This window comes from Bufo gargarizans, chromosome 11 (assembly GCF_014858855.1).
Source record: "Bufo gargarizans isolate SCDJY-AF-19 chromosome 11, ASM1485885v1, whole genome shotgun sequence".
In the NCBI taxonomy this organism is placed as follows: Eukaryota; Metazoa; Chordata; class Amphibia; order Anura; family Bufonidae; genus Bufo; species Bufo gargarizans.
Genome location: NC_058090.1, coordinates 13,954,054 through 13,967,080, shown reverse-complemented (window position 1 = coordinate 13,967,080; position 13,027 = coordinate 13,954,054). Strand labels below are relative to the sequence as shown.

General features: G+C 51.6%; 1 protein-coding gene across 3 annotated transcripts in view; it reads left to right on the top strand.

Annotated features, from left to right (window-relative positions):
• LOC122921223 (protein amnionless-like) overlaps positions 1 to 13,027 on the top strand; it is a 49,291-nt gene that overhangs the window by 17,611 nt on the left and 18,653 nt on the right. For all 3 annotated transcript variants that reach the window (XM_044271182.1, XM_044271183.1, XM_044271181.1), the window contains exons 4-9: positions 4,584 to 4,668; positions 5,197 to 5,432; positions 9,158 to 9,295; positions 9,415 to 9,523; positions 12,095 to 12,177; positions 12,595 to 12,781. In XM_044271182.1, the coding sequence (XP_044127117.1) occupies positions 4,584 to 4,668; positions 5,197 to 5,432; positions 9,158 to 9,295; positions 9,415 to 9,523; positions 12,095 to 12,177; positions 12,595 to 12,781 (838 nt within the window). The remainder of the gene's footprint in view (positions 1 to 4,583; positions 4,669 to 5,196; positions 5,433 to 9,157; positions 9,296 to 9,414; positions 9,524 to 12,094; positions 12,178 to 12,594; positions 12,782 to 13,027) is intronic.

Genomic DNA, 13,027 nt, shown 5'->3' with positions numbered 1-13,027 from the left:
TCAGAAATCCACCTCCTGTCTCATTAAAAGCTGTTGCTTTATTCCTCTTCACCATGCTTTACACTGCAGCTTTGCTTTTTCCTAGATTCACGGCTATGTACAAGGACAAGCTTTGCAGTTGAGCTGAATTCTATTGTAGTAAGATCAGAATGATGGTGAATGACGAGCAACTAAATCGCCCTGGGAAGAAACAAATCGATAGACTAAGGGGGAGGGGCCTCCCAAAGGGGAGGGGCCTCCTAAAGGGGAGGGGCTGGAATATCCACTTTGCTGTGGCAGAGGTGTTGGCTTTTGATTTCTCTGCATGAACCAGTGTAATATGTGGGCACCCCTTTTAAATAGACACAGGGGTGAAGTTTTTATTGAGATCTTACTTTAAAGGGCTTGTCCAGGATTAGAAAAAACACGGCTGCTTTGTATCCAAAACAGCGCCACCGCCCTGTCTGTGGGTCATTTCTAGCATTGCAGCTCGTCTGCACTGGAGTGGCAGAGACGCCCCATGGACTGACCATTACTGAGGAGTCGGGAGAGGCCGGCCACACAGGGACTGATGGGTATTTACTAAGAAAAGGGACGAGATGGGGGAGAAAAGAAAGGGAAGTTCCAGAAACAGAAACAAAACCGGGGGGAGCATCAGGGGAATATAAGGAGGTGCGGCTCGTGTTCTGGGAACAGGCAGTGGATTCAGGGAATGAAACGGCAGACATCATTACAGAGATTTCACATGAAGGCCAAGTCTGGCAAGTTAGCTGAAATGGGCATGCTGTGGGCAATGGGCGCTCTATGTAGGGAGTGATGAGGAGTGGGCTCTCTCTATGTTGGGAGTGGGCGCTCTCTATGTTGGGAGTGATGAGGAGTGGGCTCTCTCTATGTTGGGAGTGGGTGCTCTCTATGTAGAGAGTGATGAGGAGTGGGCGCTCTCTATGTTGGGAGTGGGCGCTCTCTATGTTGGGAGTGGGCGCTCTCTATGTTGGGAGTGGGCGCTCTCTATGTTGGGAGTGGGCGCTCTCTATGTTGGGAGTGGGCGCTCTCTATGTTGGGAGTGGGCGCTCTCTATGTTGGGAGTGGGCGCTCTCTATGTTGGGAGTGGGCGCTCTCTATGTTGGGAGTGGGCGCTCTCTATGTTGGGAGTGGGCGCTCTCTATGTAGGGAGTGATGAGGAGTGGGCTCTCTCTATGTTGGGAGTGATGAGGAGTGGGCTCTCTCTATGTTGGGAGTGGGCGCTCTCTATGTAGGGAGTGATGAGGAGTGGGCTCTCTCTATGTTGGGAGTGGGCGCTCTCTATGTAGGGAGTGATGAGGAGTGGGCGCTCTCTATGTTGGGAGTGGGCGCTCTCTATGTTGGGAGTGGGCGCTCTCTATGTTGGGAGTGGGCCCTCTCTATGTTGGGAGTGGGCCCTCTCTATGTTGGGAGTGGGCCCTCTCTATGTTGGGAGTGGGCCCTCTCTATGTTGGGAGTGGGCGCTCTCTATGTTGGGAGTGGGCGCTCTCTATGTTGGGAGTGGGCGCTCTCTATGTTGGGAGTGGGCGCTCTCTATGTTGGGAGTGGGCGCTCTCTATGTTGGGAGTGGGCGCTCTCTATGTTGGGAGTGGTGGGAGTGGGCGCTCTGTATGTTGGGGGCAACAGAACACTCTGGAGCTGGCAAGAGGGTGCACTCTGTCGGAGGCTATGTTGGGCAACTGGAGTGGGCATGCTCAATGTTGGGGGCATCTTGGAGGTGAGCAGAATGTCCCAGCAGCACAGAGTATTTTGGGTTGTGCTGAATAGTAATCCGTCCATTTGGGGCGATATGAGGACAGGAGAATCCAACGTCTTCAGGAGCCTGAACCCAGAAATCCAGAAACGTTATAATGTGAACTTCAGGATTATGGGAACAGAAACAAAAGTGTGACGGCGAGAACATTGGAGACACGTGGCTGCAAACTTGGTCACTGCGGCTGCAGACGTTAAATGGGGTCCCTGCGTCTACTCTGTGTGTATGAGGCTGCAGGCGTCATATGGGGTCTCTGCGGCTGCGCTGTGTGTACGAGGCTGCAGGCGTCATATGGGGTCTCTGTGGCTGCGCTGTGTGTATGAGGCTGCAGACAGTACATGGGGTCTCTGCGGCTGCGCTGTGTGTATGGGGCTGCAGGCAGCACATGGGGTCTCTGCGGCTGCGCTGTGTGTATGGGGCTGCAGGCGTCATATGGGGTCTCTGCAGCTGCGCTGTGTGTATGAGGCTGCAGGCAGTACATGGGGTCTCTGCGGCTGCGCTGTGTGTATGAGGCTGCAGGCAGTACATGGGGTCTCTGCGGCTGTGCTGTGTGTATGAGGCTGCAGGCGTCATATGGGGTCTCTGCGGCTGTGCTGTGTGTACGAGGCTGCAGGCGTCATATGGGGTCTCTGCGGCTGCGCTGTGTGTATGAGGCTGCAGGCGTCATATGGGGTCTCTGTGGCTGCGCTGTGTGTATGAGGCTGCAGGCAGTACATGGGGTCTCTGCGGCTGCGCTGTGTGTACGAGGCTGCAGGCGTCATATGGGGTCTCTGCGGCTGTGCTGTGTGTACGAGGCTGCAGGCGTCATATGGGGTCTCTGCAGCTGCGCTGTGTGTACGAGGCTGCAGGCGTCATATGGGGTCTCTGCAGGTGTGCTGTGTGTACGAGGCTGCAGGCGTCATATGGGGTCTCTGCAGCTGCGCTGTGTATGAGGCTGCAGGCAGTACATGGGGTCTCTGCGGCTGCGCTGTGTGTATGAGGCTGCAGGCGTCATATGGGGTCTCTGCAGCTGCGCTGTGTATGAGGCTGCAGGCAGTACATGGGGTCTCTGTGGCTGCGCTGTGTGTATGAGGCTGCAGGCGTCATATGGGGTCTCTGCGGCTGCGCTGTGTGTATGAGGCTGCAGGCAGTACATGGGGTCTCTGCAGCTGCGCTGTGTGTATGAGGCTGCAGGCAGTACATGGGGTCTCTGCGGCTGCGCTGTGTGTACGAGGCTGCAGGCGTCATATGGGGTCTCTGCGGCTGTGCTGTGTGTACGAGGCTGCAGGCGTCATATGGGGTCTCTGCAGCTGCGCTGTGTGTACGAGGCTGCAGGCGTCATATGGGGTCTCTGCGGCTGTGCTGTGTGTACGAGGCTGCAGGCGTCATATGGGGTCTCTGCGGCTGCGCTGTGTGTATGAGGCTGCAGGCAGTACATGGGGTCTCTGCGGCTGCGCTGTGTGTATGAGGCTGCAGGCGTCATATGGGGTCTCTGCGGCTGCGCTGTGTGTATGAGGCTGCAGGCAGTACATGGGGTCTCTGCGGCTGCGCTGTGTGTACGAGGCTGCAGGCGTCATATGGGGTCTCTGCGGCTGTGCTGTGTGTACAAGGCTGCAGGCGTCATATGGGGTCTCTGCGGCTGCGCTGTGTGTATGAGGCTGCAGGCGTCATATGGGGTCTCTGCGGCTGCGCTGTGTGTATGAGGCTGCAGGCAGTACATGGGGTCTCTGCGGCTGCGCTGTGTGTACGAGGCTGCAGGCGTCATATGGGGTCTCTGCGGCTGTGCTGTGTGTACGAGGCTGCAGGCGTCATATGGGGTCTCTGCGGCTGCGCTGTGTGTATGAGGCTGCAGGCGTCATATGGGGTCTCTGCGGCTGTGCTGTGTGTACGAGGCTGCAGGCGCCATATGGGGTCTCTGCGGCTGCGCTGTGTGTATGAGGCTGCAGGCAGTACATGGGGTCTCTGCGGCTGCGCTGTGTGTACGAGGCTGCAGGCGTCATATGGGGTCTCTGCGGCTGTGCTGTGTGTATGAGGCTGCAGGCGTCATATGGGGTCTCTGCGGCTGTGCTGTGTGTACGAGGCTGCAGGCGTCATATGGGGTCTCTGCGGCTGCGCTGTGTGTATGAGGCTGCAGGCGTCACATGGGGTCTCTGCGGCTGCGCTGTGTGTATGAGGCTGCAGGCGTCATATGGGGTCTCTGCGGCTGCGCTGTGTGTATGGGGCTGCAGGCGTCATATGGGGTCTCTGCAGCTGCGCTGTGTGTATGAGGCTGCAGGTAGCACATGGGGTCTCTGCGGCTGCGCTGTGTGTATGAGGCTGCAGGCGCCATATGGGGTCTCTGCGGCTGTGCTGTGTGTATGAGGCTGCAGGCGCCATATGGGGTCTCTGCGGCTGTGCTGTGTGTATGAGGCTGCAGGCGTTATATGGGGTCTCTGCGGCTGCGCTGTGTGTATGAGGCTGCAGGCGTCACATGGGGTCTCTGCGGCTGCGCTGTGTGTATGAGGCTGCAGGCGCCATATGGGGTCTCTGCGGCTGCGCTGTGTGTATGAGGCTGCAGGCGTCATATGGGGTCTCTGCGGCTGCGCTGTGTGTATGAGGCTGCAGGCGCCATATGGGGTCTCTGCGGCTGCGCTGTGTATATGAGGCTGCAGGCGTCATATGGGGTCTCTGCGGCTGTGCTGTGTGTACGAGGCTGCAGGCGTCATATGGGGTCTCTGCGGCTGCGCTGTGTGTATGAGGCTGCAGGCGTCATATGGGGTCTCTGCGGCTGCGCTGTGTATATGGGGCTGCACATATTATTAGTATCAGTGGTGTTTGCATTGATGTATGTAACGGTCTGTTCTGTTTCCAGTTCCTGCCCCTGGATGGAGAGTTCATCCTGTCGCCTGGTGCCGGCTTTCTTGCTGCGTCCAGAGATGATCCAGAATGCGGCCAAGGTAAAGTGAAGACTCTTCTGACATCTACAGTGAGGTATGATGGAGGTGCACTACATTCTGGTGCCCCCTAGTGGACAACCCCAGCAGTGCATTACAGCAAGGATCGTGTACCCTATTACTGTAGATTACAAATCATAATACGCACCTCAGCCTCTGTAGAACCTTATAATATGTCCCACAGCTGCTGCAGAACCTCTTATTATATACCTCTGCTGCTGCAGAACCTCTTATGATATACCACTTCTGCTGCTGAACCTCATAATACACACCTCAGCTTCTGCAGAATATCTTAATACATGCCTTAGCTCCCGCAGAACATCTCATTATATACCTCACCGGCTGCAGAACCTCTTATTAGATACCTCTGCTGCTGCAGAACCTCGTAATAGGCGCCTCAACATGTATCAACCAGGAGCCCACTGGGCTTATGCACATGAGGGGGCACGGCTGGCACGGTGGGCATTGCACGGTGCGGTCGTGTGATAATTGTGCGGCTCGTGCTGCTGACTCCGCGTCTCTTACATTCAGGGACGTCTTTACACTTTCACGATGTGGATCGGTTTCAGTGGTTTGACCCGACGCTCTGGCGCTCTGCCCTGTCCACCGATGACCTGGACACGGGCAGATTCCTCTTTGCCGTGGACGCCGAATGTGTTCCCTGTCGCTATGATGACGTCATTTTTGCTCCTGAAACCTCCTTCCGGGTCCAACTCGAGGAGTCCAGATCCGACATTCAGCTGAGGAGCCTCTCTGTGCTGGGCCGAGTAAGTTCCTTCAAGGAATTTTTATTTATTTATTTTTCTATGCTCTAATGAAGAATGGTTTTGTGTACACAGCCTCCATGCAGATCTAGGAGTCTCCATGGTTATATAATATGGCCAAAAAAATGGGGTAAAACCTAGTGCAGGGTCTGAAGGGGTGGAGCATGACACAGCTCCGCCCCCACAGACCCTGCAAGAAACAGCTTTGCCTGGTGCTTTCCTTGACATGCACATACCACAGGTCGCCTGCAGGGGGAGCAAAGACGTCAAATATTGCATAGAGCTACAGTATAAAACAGAGGGATGTGCAGCCTCATTGGAGTGTGGCCCCTAAATATCTTGGGGCCACATGAAATGACAAGGTACTGCCCAGACATTATGATAACTGGCTTCTATCGGGGGTACAAATGTCACTTAAAGGGGTCGTCCAGTTTTATGTAAGTGGAGCTTAATCACTCTATAAGGAAAAGTTCTGCGACTTTCTAATATACTTTGTATTTCTTTTTCTCCTCATTTTCAAGAACTTTGCTTGCTGTCAGTGAATGGAATGAATCGTTTACATCAGGAGGCTAAAACGTGGTCCTGACTAATATATCTCTCACAGCTGAGGGTTTGTTACAGTTGCATCCAGTCTAGACAATCCTCTGAGAGTCGCACATCAGCAACACAAATCCTGCCCCTGTCCGATAGTTTGCTACAATGTATCAGTGGAGTAAAAATATATCAGTCTGGTGTTCAGGCTGACTGAATACAATTGTAACGAATGTTCAGCTGTGAGACGTATTAGGTCTGTACTGGTTTTGAGCCTCTGGAAATAAATAAGAATGTTTCCAGTCATTTTCAGCAAGCAGAGGTCATGGAATGTAATTGCAGAACCTTTCGTAATCAGAAGGATAACCTTGCCTTTCAGGGGAATGCTAAAGAATTGCATAAAGAGCCTCTGTCAGCATGATCAACCCTATTAAACCAGCATGCTGCCTGGTAGGGTTGATAATGCTGATTAAAACGGCACCTTTCTTTTGCCTGTATGTTAAACAGCTGTCAAGATTTCTGAGATTTATTCATATGCAGATGAACATGTTGGAGCACCAGGGGGTGAGCCTGAATTCTTAGAGCACTGCTTTTGTAACACCCCCTGCCCCCCCTCCCCTTGATTGACAGGGCTAGACATCAGCATGCTGAGGGCAGAGCGGTGTCCTAGCATGTACATATCATATACACGACTTACTAAAGCCTTACTATGTTGAGAATAGAGATTTTCTACACTTAGAAAGCTAATACCTATTACTCACAGGCACAATATATGATTCTAATGACACCAGTAATATCATTAGCTTTCTAAGAATAGAAAACCACTGTTCTCAATAAGGCTGTAGCCTAGAGGTAAGTGCTCAGCCTTGCATATAGATTTTTAAATCCCAGGAAAGATTTTAGGATTTTTTTTTGGCCAGTTATTTTTCTCTCTCTCTCTCGTTTAACCCATGATAACCCATGCTATAGCCTTACTATATTGACAATACAGGTTTGCTAAACTTAGAAAGTTAATACATAATACTGGTTTATTCATAGGCACACTATATGATTATAAAGAAGCCAGGAATATGTATTAGCTTTCTAAATATAGAAAACCTCTTTTCCCAATGTGGCAAGGAGGTAAGTGGTCAGATTTGCATGTAGATCTGCCAGGTTCAAATCCCAGGATGAAGCTGTAGATTTTTTCTTCATTTTTTTCCCTCCCTCATTTAACCCACAATGAAAGGCTATAAATAGCCTTACTATATTTAGAATACAGCTTTTCTGTATTTACAATGAAACGTATAGTTTTAATCAGCATGATCAACCCTACCAGCCAGGATGCTGGTTTAATAGGGTTGATCTTTCTGACAAAGACTCTTTCAAGTAACAATCCCATAAGACCTACTGGAGAGTTTCCAGGCAATATCAGATTCACTGTCTCCAACCTCTTGGGGGTTGTAGTTATGCCGCAGACCACTGCTCTATATCTGCTGGAGGGGGGGTAGGGTCTACGAGTTCATTCTCCTGGCAGGCACACAAGCTTGTGATAAGGAATTGTCTTTTAAGCAGTTGTCAGATCGGATCTGGACGGTAAATGTCACTTCTTGTTGTGCCACCTGCGGTCAAACCCGATCTGTGTGTGGGCGGCTGCCCGTGCCATCCTCCTCACCTGCGCCGACTTGTCGCCGGTGATTCACGTCTTCAGACTTCGCAAACACGTCTCAGGTTTCTGGGCGTTTTCTTCAGACGATAATTAAAGATCTTTCCTTTTTACTCCTTGATACAATAACGAATTCTCCACCGCAGAGCGTTAACCCTTTCCCCGACCTACAGCAACAGACGCACCGCTATGCTGTGACCTTAAGAGACCTCTGCAGAACATTGCTCTCGTCCCTCTACCTCCAGAGACAGAGTGCCATATTCTGCAGACTATTACATTAACGGCCTCCAGAGGTCTGCAGAACATTGCTCTCGTCCCTCTACCTGCTGAGACATAGTGCCCTATTGTGCAGATTATTGTTACAGTATTAACCCCCAGAGGCCTGCAGAACTTTGCTCTGTTCTTTTCACCTTCTGACGCATACCTAGTGATGCATGCTGCAGATTATCACATCATTGCTATTACACACCTGCAGAACATGGCTCCACCCCTTCCCTTCCGCAACCTCCTCATGCCTAGTGATTTATTCTGCAGATTATTGCTTGGTTGGCCTGTAGAGATCTGCAGAACATTGCTCTGTTCCCTCTTCCCCTTGACAAAACATATTATGTTCTACAGACTATTGCATCACTCCTTTATTTAGGCATCTGCAGGGCATTGCTCATTTCTGACCATGTGGCGGATACACATCAATATGCTCTGCAGAACATTGCGCGCTCTACCCCCTCCTGATACATGATACAGTGATATATTCTGCAAATTATTATATTATCAGGAGATCTGCAGAGCATTGCCCTGGTCCCTATTTTCATTGGCGTACGGTGGAATATATTATCGTGTATATTCCTGACTTCTTCTACCAGGAGACCTAAAATGTATGAAAATTTTTAGGAACCACCCCAAAAAAGCTACAAATGCCCAAATTTAAGGATATGTTCCATTTCTTCTTGGCTGTCTTCTGCAGACTATTACATAGTGATCGGGTGTTCATTATATTTTGCATCTATAGAAACCACTGAACCTATCAAATCACCATACAGTGCCAACCACCTTCCCTTTAAGGTTGTCACAGCCCCGCCCCCAGGACATGGTCAATAATAAGCCTTGACGATTATATAAAAATAAATGGATTCAACCAATCATTAGGTGAATTTATTGAACTTAAACGGTATCCCCAGGCTCCTCCCCCTTAGCAAAGCCCCACCCCCATATCAAGGCCCCACCCCTTCGGTTACTTCTTGACCTCTTGTCTCATTTCTGTACAGTAATCACCTCCCCGTGTGCGGACTTCCTGCTCTTCTACAGAGAGTCCAATCAGACCTGCAGTGTAAAGCAGCGCCCACTTGCTGCAATCAAGTCAAACGCTATCTGTGGTAGGGAGAACAGTCCCTTGCAGCGGCTCTCATCTAGTTCATCTAGTGAAGTGCAATAAAACAATATTCCAAAATGGACAATTCCTTTAAGTGTTTTTTTTTTCTTCTTTGTCTTCCTGTGACCTTCGAGTACCTTTTGCTTCAGGTATTCTTTAGTAATTTGTCTCTTTCTTCCTCAGAAATTCACCAGCAATGAAGACTTTTCACAATATCTTAAGTCACCCACTGGGAGGCTTCAGTTCCCCGGACCTGCCCAACCTCAGATCACCAGCTCCAGATGCCAGGACACCACGGGCTGCCTCTGCGGCAATGACGAGGTGAGGGCGCCGCTCGATTTACACCACGGAACGACATGTCCTCGTGAAAACCACACAATCCGCTCACGTGTTTATCTACAGGGAAAGTACAAATTCCTGTGTTTCTGGTCTCCTTCTAGATGCTCCAAGAAATCTGCACCGCCCGTCTCCAGTACACGGGCGCCAAGTGTCCAGAGGCGACCTGCGCAAATCCCCTGCACCCTGTGGGACATTGCTGTGGCATCTGTGGTAGGTCCACACTGAAGACAGGACATTACCCCATCACCAAGTCCTGTATACGCCAGTCCGTCTCCTGTTGACCAGTGTACGCCAGTCCGTCCCCTGTTGACCAGTGTACGCCAGTCCGTCCCCTGTTGACCAGTGTACGCCAGTCCGTCCCCTGTTGACCAGTGTACGCCTGTCCGTCCCCTGTTGACCAGTGTACGCCTGTCCGTCCCCTGTTGACCAGTGTACGCCTGTCCGTCCCCTGTTGACCAGTGTACGCCTGTCCGTCCCCTGTTGACCAGTGTACGCCTGTCCGTCCCCTGTTGACCAGTGTACGCCTGTCCGTCCCCTGTTGACCAGTGTACGCCTGTCCGTCCCCTGTTGACCAGTGTACGCCTGTCCGTCCCCTGTTGACCAGTGTACGCCTGTCCGTCCCCTGTTGACCAGTGTACGCCTGTCCGTCCCCTGTTGACCAGTGTACGCCTGTCCGTCCCCTGTTGACCAGTGTACGCCTGTCCGTCCCCTGTTGACCAGTGTACGCCAGTCCGTCCCCTGTTGACCAGTGTACGCCAGTCCGTCCCCTGTTGACCAGTGTACGCCAGTCCGTCCCCTGTTGACCAGTGTACGCCAGTCCGTCCCCTGTTGACCAGTGTACGCCAGTCCGTCCCCTGTTGACCAGTGTACGCCAGTCCGTCCCCTGTTGACCAGTGTACGCCAGTCCGTCCCCTGTTGACCAGTGTACGCCAGTCCGTCCCCTGTTGACCAGTGTACGCCAGTCCGTCCCCTGTTGACCAGTGTACGCCTGTCCGTCCCCTGTTGACCAGTGTACGCCTGTCCGTCCCCTGTTGACCAGTGTACGCCTGTCCGTCCCCTGTTGACCAGTGTACGCCTGTCCGTCCCCTGTTGACCAGTGTACGCCTGTCCGTCCCCTGTTGACCAGTGTACGCCTGTCCGTCCCCTGTTGACCAGTGTACGCCTGTCCGTCCCCTGTTGACCAGTGTACGCCTGTCCGTCCCCTGTTGACCAGTATACGCCTGTATACGCAAATAACGTTTCTGGGTCAATTGGGTGACAACCCGTCACTTCCCCGTTCATGGAACAGAACTAAACACCGAATATAGGATTCTGGTTACAAGTAGCTCACTATACATTAGGGAGGGCAAAACTGTTATATGGGTGGGGGTCTGACCGCTGGGACCTCCGCTAACACAAGAATGAGGGTCCGGTGTCCCCTGTTTAAGTGCAAAAAATCTGCAGCATTTCATTTGTATGTGAACATAACAGAAAATAACTCTTCACCATTGTTCATGTGTTTTGGACGCATTTTTTATTTCATAATTGTGGATAAAGGCTCATGGGCCGGGTGCGAGAGTTCAGCTCTGCAGAGTCTGACGGACAGACATCTTAGTTTCCTACTTTTCCATCCTCCTCCCTCCTTCTGAACACTCCATCCTGCCACCCCCAATACGGTCCCTGCCGTGCTCCCCAATGCGGTCCCTGCCGTGCTCCCCAATGCGCTCCCTGCCGTGCTCCCCAATGCGCTCCCTGCCGTGCTCCCCAATGCGCTCCCTGCCGTGCTCCCCAATGCGCTCCCTGCCGTGCTCCCCAATGCGCTCCCTGCCGTGCTCCCCAATGCGCTCCCTGCCGTGCTCCCCAATGCGCTCCCTGCCGTGCTCCCCAATGCGGTCCCTGCCGTGCTCCCCAATGCGGTCCCTGCCGTGCTCCCCAATGCGGTCCCTGCCGTGCTCCCCAATGCGGTCCCTGCCGTGCTCCCCAATGCGGTCCCTGCCGTGCTCCCCAATGCGGTCCCTGCCGTGCTCCCCAATGCGGTCCTGCAGAAACAGATAGTGCCCTTCAATAATTGCTAAAATAGGGGCACTGTTTGCAGTTGACACTTATAGTGTATCCAAATGTATCCATCATTTACCCCAAAAAATAATTGTCCTAGGCTGATACTGTGCCAGGGTGCCCCCCCACAGTAACAGTGCCACCAATAGTAATAATGCCCCCATGTGCCCATACTAGTAATCATGTTCCCCAGTAGTAATAATAATTCTCCTTATATTGTGTGTCAATACCCCCTTACCTTTCAGACTATACCCCCAGATCAGATCAGACCCCCAGCAATGCAGCGCTACATTCCCCCCCGCCTCCTGCGGACTAGTGGGTGCTTCCATAATGGAAGCGCTTGCTAGTGTTCACGTTATAAGATGTAGTGCATCTTATAAAGCTAAAAATACAGCAATAGGCGATGCGCCACTGGCTTAGTGGCCCGGTCGCAATTGCGACCCCCTATAGCTACGCTGTGGATATGTTTATCGCCTTATTTTTTGGCTGCCCACAGTCACCACTAGGGGGAGCTCACTGTCTGCAGTTTCAATGTATGTAATAAGAGCTCCCTCTAGTGGTGGCTGCAGGCTAACGGAATGTTTTCATTGCCCCAGGCAGCGTGGGAGGTTTACAGCGCCAGAGGTCAAACTGATTGTACAGCATGTTAAAGGGACATATAAGAATATACACACACATTTTTATATCCTCTCAATTCTGATATTTGAATTCTAACAATCCTGTTCCCATATTCTTTTATGTCACCAGGTGTCATCGTCAACCTGGAATACTCTTCTGCATTCAACCTGGAGACCTACAGAAGTCGCCTCCTCCACATGTTCCTCAGTCTGGTACCGATCCTCTAACGAAATATTAAAGAGCAGAAAAATTATCTTTATCAGTTTTAGGAAAAGCTGGATGACCCAGTATGGGTGCCAGAGGCAGGTCTGGAAAGATGGGTGCTGGTGCCCACACTGCTGCCTGAAGCTGATGGCTGAGTGGTGCCCGCCATACCTGTCCCTATAGGTTCTTCCTCCCATACACTCCCTGTAGTTACTGGCAGCGGTTTTTCCCGCTTCCTCATACGAAGGATTCAAGCGCGGGTCAGGATGATGGCTGCAGGAAGTCGTCTCCGGTAAAGAACGGTCATTTCCCATCATATAAGTCACCGCTTCCCTTTTCTGCTGATGTCTTAATGAGCCATCACTTTTGTGGAAATGAATTTGATTTAACCCTTTTATGTCATCTAAAAACTATTTTAAATCTAGAGAAAATATTCTTCTGTCAAGTTGGCGATTTCTAAAGTGCAGAGCTCATCGCCCGCCCTTAGCGTGGCACGCCCCAGCGCAGAACCGAAAATCCAGATTATACTGATTGACGAGAAGGAAGGGTCATTGGCAGGGAGCGATGCTCTGCAGCTCGGCTATGACATCATGGCGGATGTGGAAACAAATGGTAAATATTTTTTTTTATACTTTTTTTTTATTTTATTGTTATTTTCACTGTATAGTTAACTCATTGAAATAGTTTCCCTAGACCAGAGATGCTAACCCTGCGGCCCTGCAAAACTACAACTTCCAGCATGCTCTAATAGCTGTAGGCTGTCTAGGCATGCTGGGAGTTGTAGCTTTGCAACAGCTGGAGGGACGCAGGTTGAGCATCTCTGCTCTAGACCAATAAATCAGCAGATCCTATTTATTA